The 19,182-nt window shown below is 33.8% G+C and overlaps 1 protein-coding gene across 4 annotated transcripts in view; it reads right to left on the bottom strand.

The window, feature by feature from the left end:
* SPDYA (speedy/RINGO cell cycle regulator family member A) overlaps positions 1 to 19,182 on the bottom strand; it is a 34,671-nt gene that overhangs the window by 1,576 nt on the left and 13,913 nt on the right. For 3 of the 4 annotated variants that reach the window (XM_025454293.2, XM_025454294.3, XM_025454295.3), the window contains exons 5-6: positions 16,313 to 16,484; positions 6,226 to 6,514 (exon numbers count right to left, since the gene is read on the bottom strand). In XM_025454293.2, the coding sequence (XP_025310078.1) occupies positions 6,226 to 6,514; positions 16,313 to 16,484 (461 nt within the window). Of the gene's footprint in view, positions 1 to 3,135; positions 3,204 to 6,225; positions 6,515 to 16,312; positions 16,485 to 19,182 lie in introns of all 4 variants that reach the window. The other variant, XM_025454298.2, reaches the window with a different exon arrangement.

Genomic DNA, 19,182 nt, shown 5'->3' with positions numbered 1-19,182 from the left:
CAGATCTGTGTTTTGAAAAAAAAAAAAAAAAATCACTCTGGTTGCATTTTTAGGAACTGATGGAATCACAAGCAGAGTAGTCTTCTGGTGTCCTTTTTCTTTATGGTAACTATCTGAACACTCTTATAGTAATAATGGTTTTATTTTTCATAACATTGCCAGATATATAGAAGCTCTGAAGTATATTTTTAAGTTCTGTCCAGAACTACTTCTCTTTCTTCTGCTGTTCTATTTAACCAATAGTAAAATACTGTCCTTCATGTATTGTTTTGAATGCAAGCTCTAATTGTATTACTTGGAAAAAGAGCTGGTTTAAGAGCAAAGAAAAGTTGTACCTCCTACTCCTGTTTCTTTCTTTTTTTTTTTTTTTTAAGTAGGCACCATGCTAGGCATGGAGCCAAATATGAGTCCTGAATTCAGGACCCTGAGATCAATAACCTGAGCTGAGACTGAGTCAGACACTTAACTGACTGAGCCACCCAGGTGCCTCATTCTATTCCTATTTCATGTAGAAATTTAGTTTCTGTTCAGTCCACTGTCAATAGATGTTGAATTGAACAAAACTTGTTTAACAGTGTCCCTTCTAATATTAAGCTGAAATGAAAACCAAACTACATAAGCAAGTAAGCATTTATTTATATAGTTAAAGTCCAGCTTAAGCCTTTCTCCATGTCTCCACTGACCATTAAGCATATTTACAATCTTACTTATGGGACAGATGTGTTCTTCTAAATTTAGCTTTCTAAATTCACATCTGGCTCTCATCTACTATGCTGTAAACTTACAGATTTGTGACTGACTCAACTGTCAGTACCTTCCAGAAGTCCCACCTTTTTCACCTAGTAAATGGTCAATAAAATTGTGCTGATGGCTACAAGGCTACACTTGATCTGTATCTACACTACATCCATATTTGTATCTATACTACACTATATCTGTATATATCCTATTGACTTGGTTGTTCTAAGGAGAAATTTAGGCATGGACTCTGAGAGAATTGGAGTTAGAATTCTACTTCAGAGGCAGTAGGGACTCCTGAAGGTTCTATGGTCATGTAAAAGGAGGTATTTTTTTTTAAATTAGTGTGTAAATATGAATATTTAAAGGAAGTATCTATGAGTATTTAAAGGAAGGAAAAACAATTGAATCAGAAATTTCACAGTTAACACACGGTATACATTATGAGTTGATTGGTAGTAATATACAACTATTAGGTGAGGAAAAGGGGCAGATGTAAAAAATACTGTGAAGGAATAACCACATGAGCTGGTAATTCACTGAATATAGATTAAGATTTTAAGTTCTGCTACTGTATGATTAGAACAGTTGTAGAGACAAATAAATTCAGAAGAGGATCTTTTTTTGAGAAAAAATTATCTTAGATTATATAATAGTTGCAATGTCCCAGGCTTGCTCATGTGAATCAGTAATAAGGTTTGCTATATTGCTTTTTGCCTTTGGCTTTGCTCTAAAATCTGAGGCGTCCTCTGCATATTCATGTTTCAGAGGGATTAACTTAGGTGTCATAAGGCTTAAAACAGCATAAGGTACAGAGAGACTGTGTGGTTTAGTATAAAAATAGGCTATACATTCAGATAGAACTGAGTCCCATTTTGCTGTTTTTATTGTTGGTGTTGTTTTACCTTTCAACTGTAACTTTCCTTTGTCACTAAAATGTGTGTCATGATGCCACTTAAAGATTGCTTGGGGGGAGGGTCAAGTGTTAAATGAGGCTACCTTTATAATATGCCTAGAACATGACTGGTGACTGTGATGTATATAAATTCGTAAAGAATGCCTCATTTATTTCCCAGCCTTGTCAAAATGACAACTATTTTATTCCTAATAAATATCATAAACATGTTTATCTGAAACTTGTTTTTTGAATATGTTTTGAGAATTTTTAATGGTAGAAAAATAGGTTTTTTGTTTTGTTTTTTTGTAGGCCCCTAAGAAAACCATGTTTACTTCTCCAAGACCAATGTCCAGTCTACATCCATATAAGCACATACTTTTACATGGCAGTAATAACAGCAAATCTTCTATTTTATGCCTCTTTAATTGTTGTTATTGTCTGCCGTATTATAAGCATTTTCAAGTGGTAATAACACTTTCATAATTATGGTTCAGCATGACTGCATAAAACAAAATAGAAATTTTACCTGAAAAGCAAGAAGTTGCTTGTGTATGAAGACAGAAGCATTGAAAAGCATCTACTGCTATATTTTAGCATAAAAGCCTGGAGTAGAGCATCAGCTCTTTGTGTTTCTTATAGAATGATGAATTGAGTTTTCTGCAACCATAAACCATTAAGTGATTCCAACCACTTTATGTGGACTGAAGGAAGAAAATTTTGCTAGCAGAGGTCACTACTGGGAATCAGCAGCTGCTGAGGCAGTAAGACTCTGACCCCTGCTCCTGATAACCTTGTGTTACCTTTAAATGCTCTCACACCCCCAATTAGCTCACTTTCAATTAAGCCTACTGAGGGAAAATGAATGTATAAGTTTATTGGTCAAGTGTTTTTTTCCAACATATTGCCTACCCTCTGTCATCCTGAAACAAAAGGTTTTACATTTAACTTTAATACTCTTTAGTTCAGAGTAATGAATAAATACTTGTTCCTTCCTGTAGAGAATCTGTGTATATCCTAAACCAGGGATGGGATGAAAGCACAGTTTCATTTACAACTCCCTTAAGTGCTCCACTTCTCATCCACAGTCCCTCAAAGTCATGCTTTTTTTCAAAGCAAACTGGCAGAGCCCCTTCGTCCCTGGACGTACTGTGTTTTCTTGAGATATCAAAGTCTAAAATACAGTGTACTTGTTACAGGCGCTAGTATGAGTACAGGCGCTACAGGCGCTACAGGCGCTAGTATGAGTAAAACATAACTACTTGTGTTCTGCTTTCTATAAATATCTGTTCAAATTGTAGTTGGAATTCTCTCCCAATTCACTCCATACAATCTTTCATCAGGAACTTGGTTCTTAATACTTTCACCACCTCCTTAGTCCTCAGTAGTCTACTAAAAAGACTTCTGTGGCAGCTTTTTTTTCACCACCAATGGTAGGATTTCATCAAAGGGGGCAGTAGAGCATAATAGGAATTCAGGCTGTAGTCTAGAGTCAGACAGACCTGGGTTCAAATGTCGCTCCACCACTTTGAGCAAATGATTTAACCTCTCTAAGCCTCAGTCTCCTTATCTGCAAAGTAGAGATAATAGTATTTATCATAGGGTTGGCTGTGAACATTAAGTGAGATTATCAATGCAAAATGTTTAACACATTGCATGGAACATTTTAAACATCTAGTAAATCTTAACCTATTACAAGAATCAAAGAATGTAGGTAAAAGTTGCTGGGATAGAAAGGAGGGATGCTAAAAGGCAATTTTTATAATTTAGCCTAAGGTAGATCCTACTTACCTTCAGATGCAAGAGAACGAATAAAAACTATGGAGGTGTTGCAAGGGAAGAGACTATACTGTTAGTCAAATTTGTTTAGTGATTACTAAGGCCAGGGAATGGAACAATGACTGAAATGTGACTCCTACCTTGAAGAGTCTTAAGAGTTTAATTTCTCTTTTATTTTTTTTTCTCTTTTAATAAAACTTCAGTAGTCACTGTTAATCTCATAAGGATATAGCAAAAATAAATGCGATATTCTGAAATAATACAGATCTCATTGTGGAACTGAGGAAGAACCATAAGAAATCTGGCAGTCCTAAAGGCTTTTTAAGAAGTAAAAAGGATCACTGCTAGCAGAATATTACTGAGAATTGAGAAGTGTCAGAGATACCCTATCTTTATAATTTGAATGAAAATTAGAGTGGTTGACTAAAAGCATTTCCAGTTCATGATTGGTTACCATTTTTCAAAGTCCTCAAATCCCAACAAAAGTGAAATGTGCAAGTAAATTATGATACTTATACCATATCATGATTAAAAATCAGATTTCCAAAGACTACTAACATGGGGAAATGCTTTATGGTAGTGAAAAAAAGCAGGCCTAGACATAGTACGCTTCTATTTTTTTTTAAGTAGAAGATAGAAAAGTATATAGTATTACAAGATTATAGTAATCAAAAACAGTATGGTATTTGCATAAAACTGACCCATAGAGAAGTGGAACAGCATACAGAGCCCAGAAGTAAACTCAACGCATATAGGGTCAATTAATTTATGACAAAAGAGCCAACAGGTGGAACCAATAGCCTCTTCAATAAATGGTGTTGTAAAAACTGGACAGTATCATGCAAAAGAAATGAAGAGCGCTATCTTATACCATGCATAAAAAAAATAAACTCACAAAAGATTAAAGGCTTGAATTTAAGACCTGAAACCATAAAACTAGAACAAAGTGGGAAGACACTCATCTTGCCAATGGCTTTTTGGATTGGACATCAAAAATAAAGGTAACAAAGCAAAAATGAACAGTGGAATTACATCAAATTTAAAAACTTCTGTGTAGCAAAGAAAGCCATCAACAAAATGAAAAGGCAACCTATGGAATGGGAGAAAATATTTACTAATCATATATGATAAGGGGTTCATATCCAAAATATGTAAAAAAAAAAAAAAAAAACAAAACTACAGCTCAATAGGAAAAAATCCAATTAAAAAATGTGCAGGGAAATGAACAGACATTTTTTCAAAGAAGACAAGTAGCTAACAGTTACACAAAAAGGTGTTCAACATCACCAATTATCAGGGAAATGCAAATCAAAACCACAATGAGGTGTCATTTCATACTTATTAGAATGGCTATTATCAAAAAGATAAATAATAAGTGTTAGTGAGGAGTTGGAGAAAAAAGGAACCCTTGTACACTATTGGTGGTAATTTAAGTTGCTGCAGCCACTGTGGAAAAACAATATGGAGGTTCCTCAAAAAATTAAAGATAGAACTACTATATGATCCAGCAATTCTGTATCTGGTATCTATCCTAAAGAACAAATTCACTATGTCAAAAAGGTATCTGCACCCCTTTGTTCATTGTAGCATTTACAATAGTCAAAACATGGAACAATGTTAAGTGCTCAACTGATGAATGGATAAAGAAAATGTGGGCTGTTTGTGTAAGCATGTGTGTACAGACTATCATTCAGCTATATAATATCACAGGAATGGAGTATTAGTCAAAAATAAGGAAATCCTGCCATCTGTGACAACACGGATGATCTTGAGGGCATTATGCTAAGTGAAATACTTTAGACAGAAAAATAAAAATACTGTGTAACCTTACTTATATGTGGAATCTAAAAACAAAACAAGACAGAAAAAAATCCTCACAGATACAGAGAGCAGACTGGTGTTTGCCAGAGGCGGGGATACACAGTGGGCATAATGGGTGAAGGTGATCAAAAGATACAAACTTCCATTTATAAATCAGTCCTGGGGTGCAATGAACAACATGGTGACTATAGTTCACAATACTGTATTGTATATTTGAAGGTTGTGAAGAATATATCTTTTTTTAAATTTTTATTTATTTATGATAGTCACAGAGAGAGAGAGAGAGAGAGAGAGAGAGGCAGAGACATAGGCAGAGGGAGAAGCAGGCTCCATGCACCGGGAGCCCGACGTGGGATTCGATCCCGGGTCTCCAGGATCGCACCCTGGGCCAAAGGCAGGCGCCAAACCGCTGCGCCACCCAGGGATCCCGTGAAGAATATATCTTAAACGTTCCCATCACATAAAAATACATGTGGTGAGAGATGTTAACTTATTGTGGTAACAATTACACAATGTATCAAATCATTATGTTGTACATCTAAAACTAATACAATGTTATATGTCAATTATATCTGAATTTTTAAAAAGTGTATATAATAAAACCAGTACTTAATCACTGATAAAACTGGGGAGATCAGTATATTTATTTTCTTTTTTGAAATGTCTATTGAATAAAACATTTCAAAGAAAATGATTCAGGTTCTTCACATGCTTAATACTTTAAAATACTTGAAACCCATGGTATATTAGGTTTCAGTTTAACATAAGTCACACTAAAAATCTTTTAGTTTAGTTAAGCTACCACAAAGCCAGGTACTGACACAAGACAAATAGTAACTGAAAAGAAAACTTTCGATAGTAATTTAACTAATATTGTTCTAGTATATAAAATTAGTATGTACCCCTGCCTGTAAGGACTTACTACAGTTCAATAAATAACTCAGATTTAATAGCTTGCATAAATCTAATTGCTACATATTACTAAATCATACCTTGAGAATAGCTATAAGCTTGAGAACGATCAACTACTATGTCCATGGAGTTATGTGATTCCTGAGAATGTTTCTCCATCACCTCTACTGTATCACTGGATGAAGATGATGAAGATAATCCCAGTCTAACATATCTTCCTTTTTTACCACAGAGTGAACAATCTACTGGTGTGGCACTAGGTCCCCGGGGCAGTTGAACTTCATCTCTGTTGTAGTTTCTAACAGCTCCACTGTGATGCACAGAGCGTTCCCGTTGCCATATATAATGAGTTGGAGCAATAGCCATAACCTATGGTGGAAAGCTTTCTTTTAGAATTTTCGTAAGATTTTAAAATTTGGTAAGATTAAGTAAAAGAATTATGACTCACAGACAGCTATCTCTAAAACTAGACCTAAAAGCCTAAGTTACTGATGTTTAAAAAAAAGTAGGCCTCTCCAGATAAGACAGTATTACCTATAAAGTGATTCACTGCTTGGATTCTTAAGATAATAACTAACAAAGTACTGAAGTTACTTCAAATATTTCAACCTTCCAAGTTTTTCAATTCAGAATATTCTAAGTTTGGGATAGATAACACAATTAGTCCAGAACAACACATAATTCTTAACTTTGGAATGTATTGCGTTGAAAATAACATTGTTGAGGTTTCTAACTACGTTGTTAGGCTAATTTTAACATGCTTGCAATTATGGCAAGGGAAGTGGTGAGTAAGAAGATGGGTAAATTACCTAACCTCTCTGTGCCTCAGTTTCTTTATCTGTAATATGAAGAGAATAATAGAGTCTCCTTTAGAGGATTTTGCAAGGATTAGATGAGGAATTAATTATAAAACACTTAAGATTCCTTGTTACATGGTGGGTATTGTTCTCGAAGGTTAAATAAAATACTTCCTTTGGAGTCAGGATAGACTTAGTTTTTTATTTTTTTAACCTGGCTTTGCCACTTGCTAGCTGTATGATATTGGGCAACTTAACCTTTCTGAGGCTTAACTTCCTCATATTTAAAATGGGGATATTATCTGCATCATAGGAGGGTTAGATATGTATAAAATCCTTATCACAAAGTAAGCAGATGATAGTCACTGAAGAAGTCAAAGTAGGGAAATATACCTATATATGTTGACCCTATGATGTCTAAAATTTCTAAGCAGTGTTGGAATATTGCTTCAAAGCAAAAAATGTTTAGTTGCAGTTATCAATGACCAAAGTAAATAAGAATTATAGAATTTGAGAGTTAAGCAATTATTAATGCTTAAACGAATGATTTTCAACTTGTTTCAGGAGCTCTGTGTTTTCATAGATTATATTAGGTGTCCCAGAATGGGATATGGGAAGACCAATCAAGAAAAGAACCTCAATTTAGAGGATTATGTATAAAATTTTGCTTGGAAAGGTACTTTTGTGGTTAAAAATGAAAACTTAAAAACCCCAGACTGAGACCAGTCCACTTAGAAAACAGGGAACCTATGGCTTCTTCCAAAATGATATAAAGAATGCTAGCTATGCTAATTTTTTAAAGTATATTTTAGGATTGAATTTATTTTATAATCCACCTTTTAAATTCTCAAAAAAAGTTTTCAACAAACATGTAATAAAGTTACATATCTTCTAAAAAGTAGATGTAAAGATATTAATTCTAACAATAAATATTTTCATAACAATGTAAAACTAGGTTCAGAGCTATGTAAAGTGAGGAAATAGAATACAGAATTTCTTATTCCTTCCATATTTTTCTATTTCTTCCTCAACATTTGTACATCCTTATTTCCATTTCTGGAATGTCCTCTCCCTTTTGTCTTGGTATTGCTTTTCCTTCAGTGCTGAGCATAAGTCCCACCTTTCTAAAACTCCAGTTTTTAGATTGTACTGTTTTATTTTTAATGCTACGTAAGGACTTTTAGCATGTATCTAAAACTCAGATATATCTCTTTTTATGAATGCAATCTATTGAAAACTCTCTGTGCAGGAATATTCTCTCATATACCTCTCTATCAAATGCCTTCCACACAATATTATGTAGTCACTGTATATTTCTTATTGATAGATGAAAATAATTAAGAATTAGAGGCCACTGACATTATAAACTTCCAACAACATGATTTTTTTAAGGATCCTGTAGCAAATTCTAGTGAGAAGATCAGAGAAAAATAGGAAGCAAAAGGCACAAGATAGGTTTAGTAAACTGTTCTTTCTACAACAAACTAGCATCAGTCTCTCTACATACTAACCCAGCTAGAAAAATGCATGCACACATACTTGTGTACTTTTAAATATGTTTGCACATATTTTACAGATATTATTAGAATGTTATTATGATAACAACAGAGAATTACAAAAATTTTAAGAGGGTCAAGGAAGCAGGATTTTGGTCTTCTATTAGTTCTATGACCTTGGGCAAATTACATAACCTTCTGGGCTACAAGGTATCTTTTGCATATGAGAAAACAGGTCATTTACAGTCCTCAAACTCTATGACTTATGAAAGTAACTTCTTTGAAGCATTAGTAGCACTTGATCTACTAGAAATATTATGCTACATTTTATTTTACTCGTCATTTTTAGTGATTATTTTTGGTGCCTTTGATGGGTATCCCAAAATTTAATACTTGGCCCTATTTTTCTCTATATATTCTACTTCTCTGTGATCTCAAGATGGTATAGAGTAGGTGTTAAAAACAAGGACCCTGGAATCAGACTTCCTAGGTTTGAATACTAGCGTGCTGCTTGACTAATTCTGTGACCTTAGAGAAATTATTTAGCCTTTTTGTGCCTGTTTCCTCTTCTGGGATTACCTAGCTAGCTATAAGAACTGTTGTGAGAGTTAACACATATGCAGTACTTAGAACAGTGCCTGACAAGTGTCCCAAAAGTATTAACATTACGTTCACCTTGACTCTTATCTACTCTACCAAGCTTTAAATATCACTTGCATATGATGACTCATTTTATATTCATGCCTCACTTAATTATCCAAATATACCTTAAATTCATGTCTAATACCAAATTACTTATTTTTTCCAATAAATCAATTTGTTTCTTTAGTGTTTCCTATTTCCATTATGGAACACATTACGCTTTCTGTTCTATAGATTTGAAACTCTGAAAGCTCACTCTCCCATACGCCCTATGTCCAACTGGTCACCAAGTAATGACAACTATAATTTTATAACATTGACTTTTCTTTGGCATTGCTATCTTCAGCACTGTTTACACCTTCCTTCTGAACTATAGGAAGTTTAACACTTTCCAGTACCTTCCCTATATTGGGTCTCTGCTGCATTTAGTCATTGGATTGTTTTGTCCAAAACTGTTTATGTCACATCTCTGCTTTCTAAATTCTAATCTCGAATCAAGTAGTAGCTGACAGACAAATCAGCTATGATGATACTGTGCCATCTAGGCCAGAGTACATAACAAGAACAGAGAAAAGCTTCCTTTTGATAAAATTGCTATCGTCTATCATGTATAAAGGGACTGGAATTGGAGTCTAACTCTTTCTCATCAGATTGGCATTTTCCATAATCTGTAAAACAATCTAGAAATTAAGTTATCATCAACCTAAATAAATTCCACCTCAGAGGAGCTGATATCCAAAAAAGGTAAACTCATTATAAGATACTAAGATCAGAATAAATACGGAAATTGTCTTTACTCTTTTCTAGAGAAGCTCTGTATTTTTCAATATAATCATACCTCATCTCTTTCCAAAAAAGGATTTGAGGCAGCTGACAAAAAGTAAAAACAACAACAAAAATTTTCTAGGATCCAGAAGGGAAAATTAGGCTAAAGGAAGAAAGCAGACAGGCTGGTAGTAAAAGGTGATATAATTAATGTAGTTAGGGATAAAACTTGGCTCTTAGTTTCTTTGCAGCAACCAAGGTTAAAAAAGAGACAAATTTTTAAAATTCATACTATCTGAAAGGAGAGAGTAAGTTTTTTGACAGTGGTATGTAATGGAAAGAGTGCTAAGTTTAAGAACTAGCTGGTTCTACCATTTATTAACGACCATGGACAAGTTACAACCCTTCAAAGCCCCAGTTTGTCAGAAAAATGGACAAAATACTTATGCTACTTAATTCCTTTTTAAAATGCTTTTTAATTCCTGAGATAAAATAACATAACAGATATAAATTTGATTTCCAAATTAACCAATATAACCAGTGGAAGGTAGCTGTCAGAGAAAAAAAGAGAAAACAGAAAACACTGGGAAGTTATTAGATATGAAGTTCTGGGTTTAACACTTAATTGATGTATGGTCTTGAGTAAACCTCAATCTCCTTGGTTCTCAGTTTCATCAGATGTAAAATGAGAATTCTACAACCCTCATAGGTACTTTTATTGAGGATAAGATAATTTATATGAAAATATTTATGAATTTGTTAGAGCATAATGCAAATGTAAAGTATTATTATTGTAAACCAACTTGTAAATGCTATCATAACTTGGGTTTACTCTAGGATGAGACTAAAGAAATGGACTTGGCAGTATGTCAATACTGGGTTCTCAATAACAAATGCATAGAATATTTAAATTTCTAACATGTTTTGCCACTTAAATGCATCAAACTTCAGGGCAAGGATAATATAATCACTTCTTTATAACAACCCCCATAGCATTGAAGTTAAATGTCTTACTCATAAGTTAGCTATTGAATGAATAGTTAACAGAATAAAGTCTAGATAATTTCTGTTCCTATATACCACCATGATTCAACTGTTCCTGGCTGCAACAGTCCTAAGAAAGACTATCTATGTCCCCCTATTGTAAAAGGCAGTGCCAAGTCAGCTCAGTAAAGAAATTTTATAGTTTATTCTTTTTCTACTACATAGATAAGAAGGTATGAAAAAAAAATCGCAAGCTTTAAGTTCCATTCACTTTGTCAGTCAGCAGTATTTACTGAGTACTCTGTGTCACGCACTATTCTGGGATAAAAATAAAGATCATGGCCTCTTGGAATTTATACTCTAGCAGGGGGAAATAGACATTAGCAAGATAGGCAAAACAATATATTATATGATGGTTAAATGCTATGAAGAAAACTTGTTAAAGGAATACAAAGGAATAGTGGGAGGTACTACTTGTTATTTTAGCAGCTTTATTGGGGTATAACTCAAATACTATACAATTCACCCACTTATACAATGGCTTTAGTATATTCAGTTGTACAACCATTACCACAGTCAATTTTAGAACATTTTTATCACTCCATAAAAAATGAAATCATGCCCCATTTTCTCCCTCCCCTCAGCCTCTGGCAACTTCTAATCTACTTTATTATATTTTTGGATGTCTCTTTAGACAGTTCATTTAAATGGAATCATAAAATGTGTGATCCTTTCATAACTGACTTTTCACTTAGCATAATGTTTTCAGGTTCATCCATGTTGTAGCATGTTATCAGTACTTCATTCCTTTTAATTGCCAAGTAATCTATCATTGTATAGATATACTGTATTATTTATCCATTCGTTCACTGGACATTTGGGTTTTCACTTTTTGACTACTACAAATGTTGCTGCTATGAATATTCATGTACAAGTTATTGTGTGGATATAGCTTTCATTTCCTTTGTGTATATAACTAGAACTGGAATTGCTGGGTTGTAATGATAACTCTACGTTTAGCCTTTTGAGGAACTGCTACAGTTTTCCAAAACAACCACTATTTTAAATTCCTACCAGAAGTGTATGAGGGTTCCATTTCCTCCACATCCTTACCAATACTTGTTATATTTGTCTTTTTCACGATAACCATCCTAGTGGGTGTGAAGTGATATCTCATTGTTGTTTTGATTTTGCATTTCTCTGATGGCTAATGATGTTGAGCATCTTTCCATGTGCTTTTTTGCCCATTTGTATACCTTCTTTTGAAAAGCCTTTTCAGATCCTTACCCTTTTAAAAATTGAGTAGTCTTTTTATTGCTGAGTTGTAAGAGCTCTTTATCTACTCTAGATTCAAGTCCCTTATTGGACAGATAATCGGCAAGAATTTTCTCCCACTTGTATTTTGTCTCTTCACTTTCATGGTGTTCTTTGAAGGGCAATTTTTCAATTTTGATGATGATCTCTATTTTCTTTTGTTGCTTGTGCTTTTGGCATCATCTCTAAGAAACTTAATTCAAGGTAATGAAGATTTACCCCTATGTATAAAGAGTTTTATAGTTTTTAGCTCTTATATTTGGGTCTTTGATCCATTTTGAGTTCGTTTTTATATATGATATGAAATAGGAGTCCAATGGCATTCATTTGCATGTAGATACACAGTTGTCCTAGCATCATTTGTTGAAAAGACTCATTTCTCCATTGAATTTTCTTGGTACCCTTGTCAAAATTCAATTGAACATAAAAATGAAGGTTTATTTCTGGACTCTTCAATTTTATTCCATTCCAGGAGATACTACTAGATACAGGGTGGTAAGGAAAGGTTTCTCTGAGATTATAAATTTAGGTAGAGTCCTGAATAAAGTAAGGAAGTGAAGCATACTGATATCTGGGGGGAAAGCATTCCAGGTAAAAAAAAATCCTGAGGTGGGAATGTTCTTATTGTGTTTGAAGAACTGCAAGGAGGCCAGTGTACTTGGAGGGAAGTGAGACAAAGTAAAAAAGATTAGAGTTGGCAGACCAGTTAGAACCAGGGTAAGATTTTGCCTTAAAAAAAAAAAAATAAATAAAACTTTTATTTATTTGAGAGAGAGCTAGAGATAGCAAGAGAGAGCAGAGCAGGAGGGAAAGGCAGAGAGAGAAAAGCAGGTTACCCACTGAGCAGGAAGCCTGACTCAGGGCTTGGTCATAACCTGGGATCATAAGCTGAGCCGAAGGCAGAGGCTTAACCAATTGAACCACCCAGGCACCCCAGGGTTTTGCCTTTTATTCTATGTGAGATGGGAAGCTGTTGGGGACTTGTGAGTAGAGGAATCATGATTTGACTTACTTCTGAAAGATTTACTCTGGCTAGTGTATGAAAATAGACTACAGGATAGAGAGATTATGAGACTACTTGGAAAGTTATGGCAATAACTGAGGCACAAGGGGACAATCAAAGTAGGGCTTAGTAGTAGAGGAGGTGAGAAATGGTAGGGTGCTATATATTTTTTTTAAGGTATGGCTATAAGACAAGTATAGGGCAACAGTTTTTTGGCTTGAACAATTAGAATGATGAAGTTACCATTTATTAACATGTAGAAGATTGCAGGAGGAGTTAAGTTTGGAGTTCTATGTGAGGGAATCAGAAACTGGATTTTCAGCATGTTAAATTTGAGGTATCTATTAGACAATGAAATAGGATAGGAAATTTGATAAGCACATCTAGAATTAGGGGAGAGATCTGTTGTCAGTGTTGAAGCCTTGAGAGACTCAACTTTTCTATAAATCCCATTACATAACTGAGTTTACAGCTATCTAAAACTTTTTAGTCTTTTACATATACACCATTAAGCCATACCATTCTCTGGCTGCTTAAAAGTCTGATGCCAGTAACTGAAGTAATCCCAGCTCCAATTGTGTAAATTAAATTGCTGCAGTTATAACACTAGTTGTTCTATCTTAGGAATGGGTGGGGGGGGGAGACGGGCAATCTGCCATGAGGTGAGCATTACCTATCCCCGCCTCTTGCCTCTGGTACCCACTCCATGCTCTTAGCTAAATGCCGTGGGGCTTGAAGTGTTTACTTTGAAAAAAAATCAGAGTGTTCAAATAAGGCCTACTATCATGTCCAAGGATGGCATGGGTTCACAAATTACCCACTCCTGACCTGGGGAGGGAATGATAAAAAATAGCAATGCAGGGCTCTTCCAATGCCCTGTTAATTTAGAATGAATTGTTTAAATCCTTTAATGAGGATCCATTAATTTGGGGAAGGTGAGATACATAATCAATTTTTCGTATTTTCCTAATGAATTCAATCCTGAAAAAAACCTCACCTGCTATTCAGTCTTCTAAGTTGTTTTTGAATCCTTTCATTTCCCCAACATTCTACAGTCCTCTTAATTTAATCTACAATTATGCATGCTTTCTAATATCTTCATCTTATTAATAAATATAATTAACAAGTTTAATTCTGGGCATACCTTCAAAATATTTCCTGAAGTTTGACACTAATCCATTAATTGGCTTTTGGCCTATCATCATTTACTAGCTATGACTTTATTTTCATTACAGCATTATCTAATTCACATTTTACCAAACTTTACTAAACTAGTATTGGCTTACAATGATCACTGCCCACTATTTAATTTTCTTCTTTTTTCTTTTTTTTAATATTTAATTTTCTACTCTAGAATATTTCTTTAGATTGCACCATTAACATTTTTCTTTATTGGAAACCAGAACATTAGATAAAATAACCCATCTTTTGTTTCATAATTTTGATTTAAACTCAATTAACATATAGTGTATTATTAGTTTCAGAGGTAGAGTTTAGTGATTCATCAATTATATAAAACACCTAAAAAAAAAAAAAAAAAAAAAAAACACCTAGTGCTTATTACATCACATGCCCTCCTTAAAGCCTATCACAGTTACCACCCCGCCCCCTAACCCCTCTCCCCTCCAGCAACCTTCAGTTTGGTTCCTAGTTAAGAGTCTCTTATGGTTTCTTTCCCTCCCTGATTTTGTCTTATTTTTCCCTCCCTTCCCCTATGATCCTGTTTTGTTTCTTAATTCCACATGAATGAAATCAGATGATAATTGGCTTTCTCTGATTGAGTTATTTCACTTAGCACAATACCCTCATTCTATTCATGTCATTGCAAATGGTAAGATTTCATTTTTTTAGATGGCTAATATTCCATTGTGTGTATATATATGTGTGTGTGTGTGTATATATATATATATAGATGTGTGATATATATATATATATCACATCTTCTTTATCCATTCATATGTTGATGAAAATCTAGATGTTCCATAGTTTGGCTATTGTGGACATAGTTTGGCTATTGCGGACATTGCTGCTATAAACATTGGGGTGCACCAATGTTTGTATCTTTGGGGATCACCATGTTTGTATCTTTGGGGTAAATAACCAGTAGTGCAATTGCCGGGTTGTAGGGTAGTTCTATTTTTAAGTTTTGAGGAACCTTTACACTGTTTTCCAGAGTGGTTGTACCAGCTTGCATTCCCACTAGCAGTATAAGAGTGTTCCCTTTTTTCCACATCCTCACCAATATTTGTTGTTTCCTGACTTGTTAATTTTAGCCATTCTGACTTGTGTGAGGTGGTAACTCATTGTGGTTTTGATGTGTATTTTCCTGATGCCAAATGATATGGAGCATTTTTTCATGTCTGTTGGCCATTTGTATGTCTTCTTTGGAGAGAAGTCTGTTCATGTCTTCTGCCCATTTCCTGACCAGATTATTTGTTCTTTGGGTGTTGAGTTTAAGTTCTTTATAGATTTTGGATACTAGCCCTTTATCTGATAAGACATTTGCAAATATATTCTCCCATTCTGTAGGTTGTCTTTTGGTTTGGTTGATTGTTTCCTTTGCTGTGCAAAGGTTTTTTATCTTGATTAAGTCCCAATAGTTCATTTTTGCTTTTATTTCCCAAAATAACCTATTTTTTATTTTTAGTGTCTTTCTGTTTTATCTTAATAGAATCTGGCATCAAGAAAACTTACCTTATATATTATTCTATGTGAAAAGAGGTACCATTTTTAACATATTTAAAATTATTTAAATTTTATAGCATACAGTTTGCATTTCAATCTTGGGAACTTGAAATTTCACATACTTTGTTTAATGGAAATTATTATTCAGCTCCAAATGTTATTAACATATTTTGGAATATGCACACTGTCCTTTCCCAATTTATTTCTGATCTCTTAGACCAGAGAAACATACTAAAGTAGAAATACTTACTATAGAAGTAGGCTGCTCTGAAAAACAGAAATGACAATTTTAAATTATTGTGGTATATTAAAACATCAACATTGCAGTATACAAGTTGTATTCATGGTAACCATCAGGGTTAATAGTCTACCCTTACATATATAAAAAATGAAATATCAGAAGCACATTAAAAACAAGACAAGAGAAATTACATAAAGAGAAAACAGAGATTACCTATATAAAGTATTTAAAAAATCTTACCTCCTCACAGCATCGCCTGCTTACAATAGCCCTATAGTCAATTCTATCCCAGAGTTGGTCCCTTAACTTTAAGAAATTAGGGAACAATTTTCTCCAGTTTTTCCCTAAAGCCCATGGAAAAATTTCATATTTGGATTCTTCTTCATCTTCTTCAACTGTGTTAGCCAGATACCTAACAAAAAAGACCAATAACTCAAAAAAGAAATAGGAAAAGGACAGGAACAGGCAGTTCACACACACATACATACACAGAAAATCACTTGTAAACACATAAAAGATGTTCAACCTTACTCATAATTAAGGAAATGTAGATAAAAAATAGAAATACAGTGAATTTTACCTTGTTGAGTTCTGGATATTTTTGTATTCCTATAAATCTTGAACTTTGTTCTGAGATGCAGTTAAGTTACTTGGAAACAGTGTGATCCTTTCAGGTCTTGCTTTTATGATTTGTTAGGAGGATCTGGAGCAATGTTCAGACTGGGGCTAATTATTCCCCACTACTGATGTAAGACATTCCTGAGTACTGTACTCAATATCCTGTGAATTATGAGTTTTTTTCAGTCTGGCTAGTGAGAACAAGCACTATTTCCAGTCCTGGGGAAATGTTAAGCATTGTTCCCTCTAATCCTTTCTTATGATCTTTCCCCTCACCCAAGTAGTTTCCTTATAGATATATGGAAATCCATATCCTCCTAAACACTTGAGGGGGATTGGGCATATACAGAAGCAGGAAAACATGACCCAAAATAAAAAGAATCCTCAATCAAAACTGATACATGTTAGAAATAACAGACATTAAACAGACAAGGACATTAAAACAGTTGTATTTATTCCAGATGTTCAAAAAGATAAGGAGACACATTCAAAGTGTACTTCTAGAGATGAAAACTACATGTACAATGAAAAATACATAGAGTAGGATTAATAGACTAAATATTGCAGAAGAAAAGATTTGTGCACTGAAGGCAGCAATATAAACTATCCAAAATGAAACACACACACACGAAAAGAAACAAAAATAATAGAGCATGGTGAAACTGGAGTCCCTAATGAACGTTGGGTGGACAAAAAAATTTGAAGAAACAATGGCTGAAAAATTTTGAAATTTGATTAAAACTATAAAAATACTAAGAAGCTCAATGAAAAAAAATATGCTCAAAGCACAAAATATAAATAAAATTACACCAATGCACATCATAATCAAATTCTTCAGAACCAGTGATGAAAAAAATCTTAAGAGCAGCCAGGCAAAAAAAAAAAAAAAAAAGGAAAGAAAGAAAAAAAGTTAGATAACACAGAAACACAGATACAGATAGAAATTTTCCACTAGAAACAATGAAAACCCTATAGATGACTTTCCAAGAAAAATAGACAACTTACAATAAAAAAATTACAAAACACCTAAAAGAACAAGGCACCATCAACAGAAATAGACCCTGAAGTGTGAAGAAACTGAAGTAGACAGACATTAAAGGATAAAAGATCGTAAAAGCATAATAAAGGAAGGCAAATGATCCTAAGTGGAAAGTTTGAGATGCAAGAAGGAATAGTAAGCAAAGATACAAATATGTGGGTAAATCTAAATAAATATTTGATGTATAAAACAATGACAATAATATGTCTCTAACTTTTTGGAGGGCTTCCTGTAGGGCTTCCTGTAGAACTACAGAATTGTAAAACAAGAGAATATAAGTTGAGAAGGGGGTGACTGGAGTTAAAATACTTAAAGTTCTTGATTAAAAAATAACTGGGATAGAGCTTCCTGGTGGATGAACACATGGAGATCAGATACACTGAGAGGGTATGGAAGCTCTATGCCCTTTCCCCATACACTGCCCTATGCATCTTCAATCTGGCTGTTCTTGAGTTATATCCTTTTATAACAAAACTGGTTATCTAGTAAGTTAAAAAAATAAGTAATTGGGATAACTGCTAAAAAAACAGATATAGACTGCATAATTTCCAAACAAGTAGAGGAAAAAAGAATAAAAAAATAAAAATTTAAAAAAATCTCAATGAAAAAGATAAAAATGGAGTGGGAAAGAAGAAACAGAAAAAGTGGGACATAAAGACAAGATAGCAAGATAGTAAAAAAAAAAAAAGGAAAAAGAAAAAGAAAATATGTAAGCAATAATAGAATATTATTCTGCAGTGAAAATGAACCAGACCTACACACGTCAATATTAACAAATTTCAAAATCATAAAGCAAAAGAAGGAAGTTACAGGAGAACAGTGCATATGATTATTTTACATACAGATTAAAAACAGGAAAAACTAAACAATATATTATTTAGAGGTTTATACATAAAATATAGAAAATCAAGAAAATTACTATCTGTGGGAAGAAGCGGGACTAACTGGGAAACTGTACTGTGAGCTTCTAAGATTCTGGCAATGTTCTATTCTTAAGCTGAGTCATGGGTACACGAATATTTGTTTTGCCTTTTTCTTCAACAAACATACATATACATACTCCATACACTCCCTTTGTAGATTTCACATTAGAAATTTTTAAAAGGCACAGAAGTATATAGTACACTTCTATTCAGGTAATATATACACTAGGTCATGTACACAAAGTTATTTCTAGACAGATACATGTGAAACGTTAATGGTCCTCGAAGAAGGATGCTAAGGCCTTGAGATATGAGGGAGACTTACTTTAAATTGTATACTCACTTATGTCCTTTAAAAAAACTATATGCATATTCAATTTAGTTATATTAATATAAACTTAGCACCTATTACTTTAACTTCCCTTAAAATATCTGTACATATTTTAATATTACCTTAATATAAAGCACCTCATTGCTTAACCCATTCAGTTACATGAATTATATAATGTCCTCTGTGAAATTACATCAAG

Source organism: Canis lupus, chromosome 17, assembly GCF_003254725.2.
Source record: "Canis lupus dingo isolate Sandy chromosome 17, ASM325472v2, whole genome shotgun sequence".
Classification (NCBI taxonomy): domain Eukaryota; kingdom Metazoa; phylum Chordata; class Mammalia; order Carnivora; family Canidae; genus Canis; species Canis lupus.
This window is presented reverse-complemented; position numbering and strand designations above follow the sequence as displayed.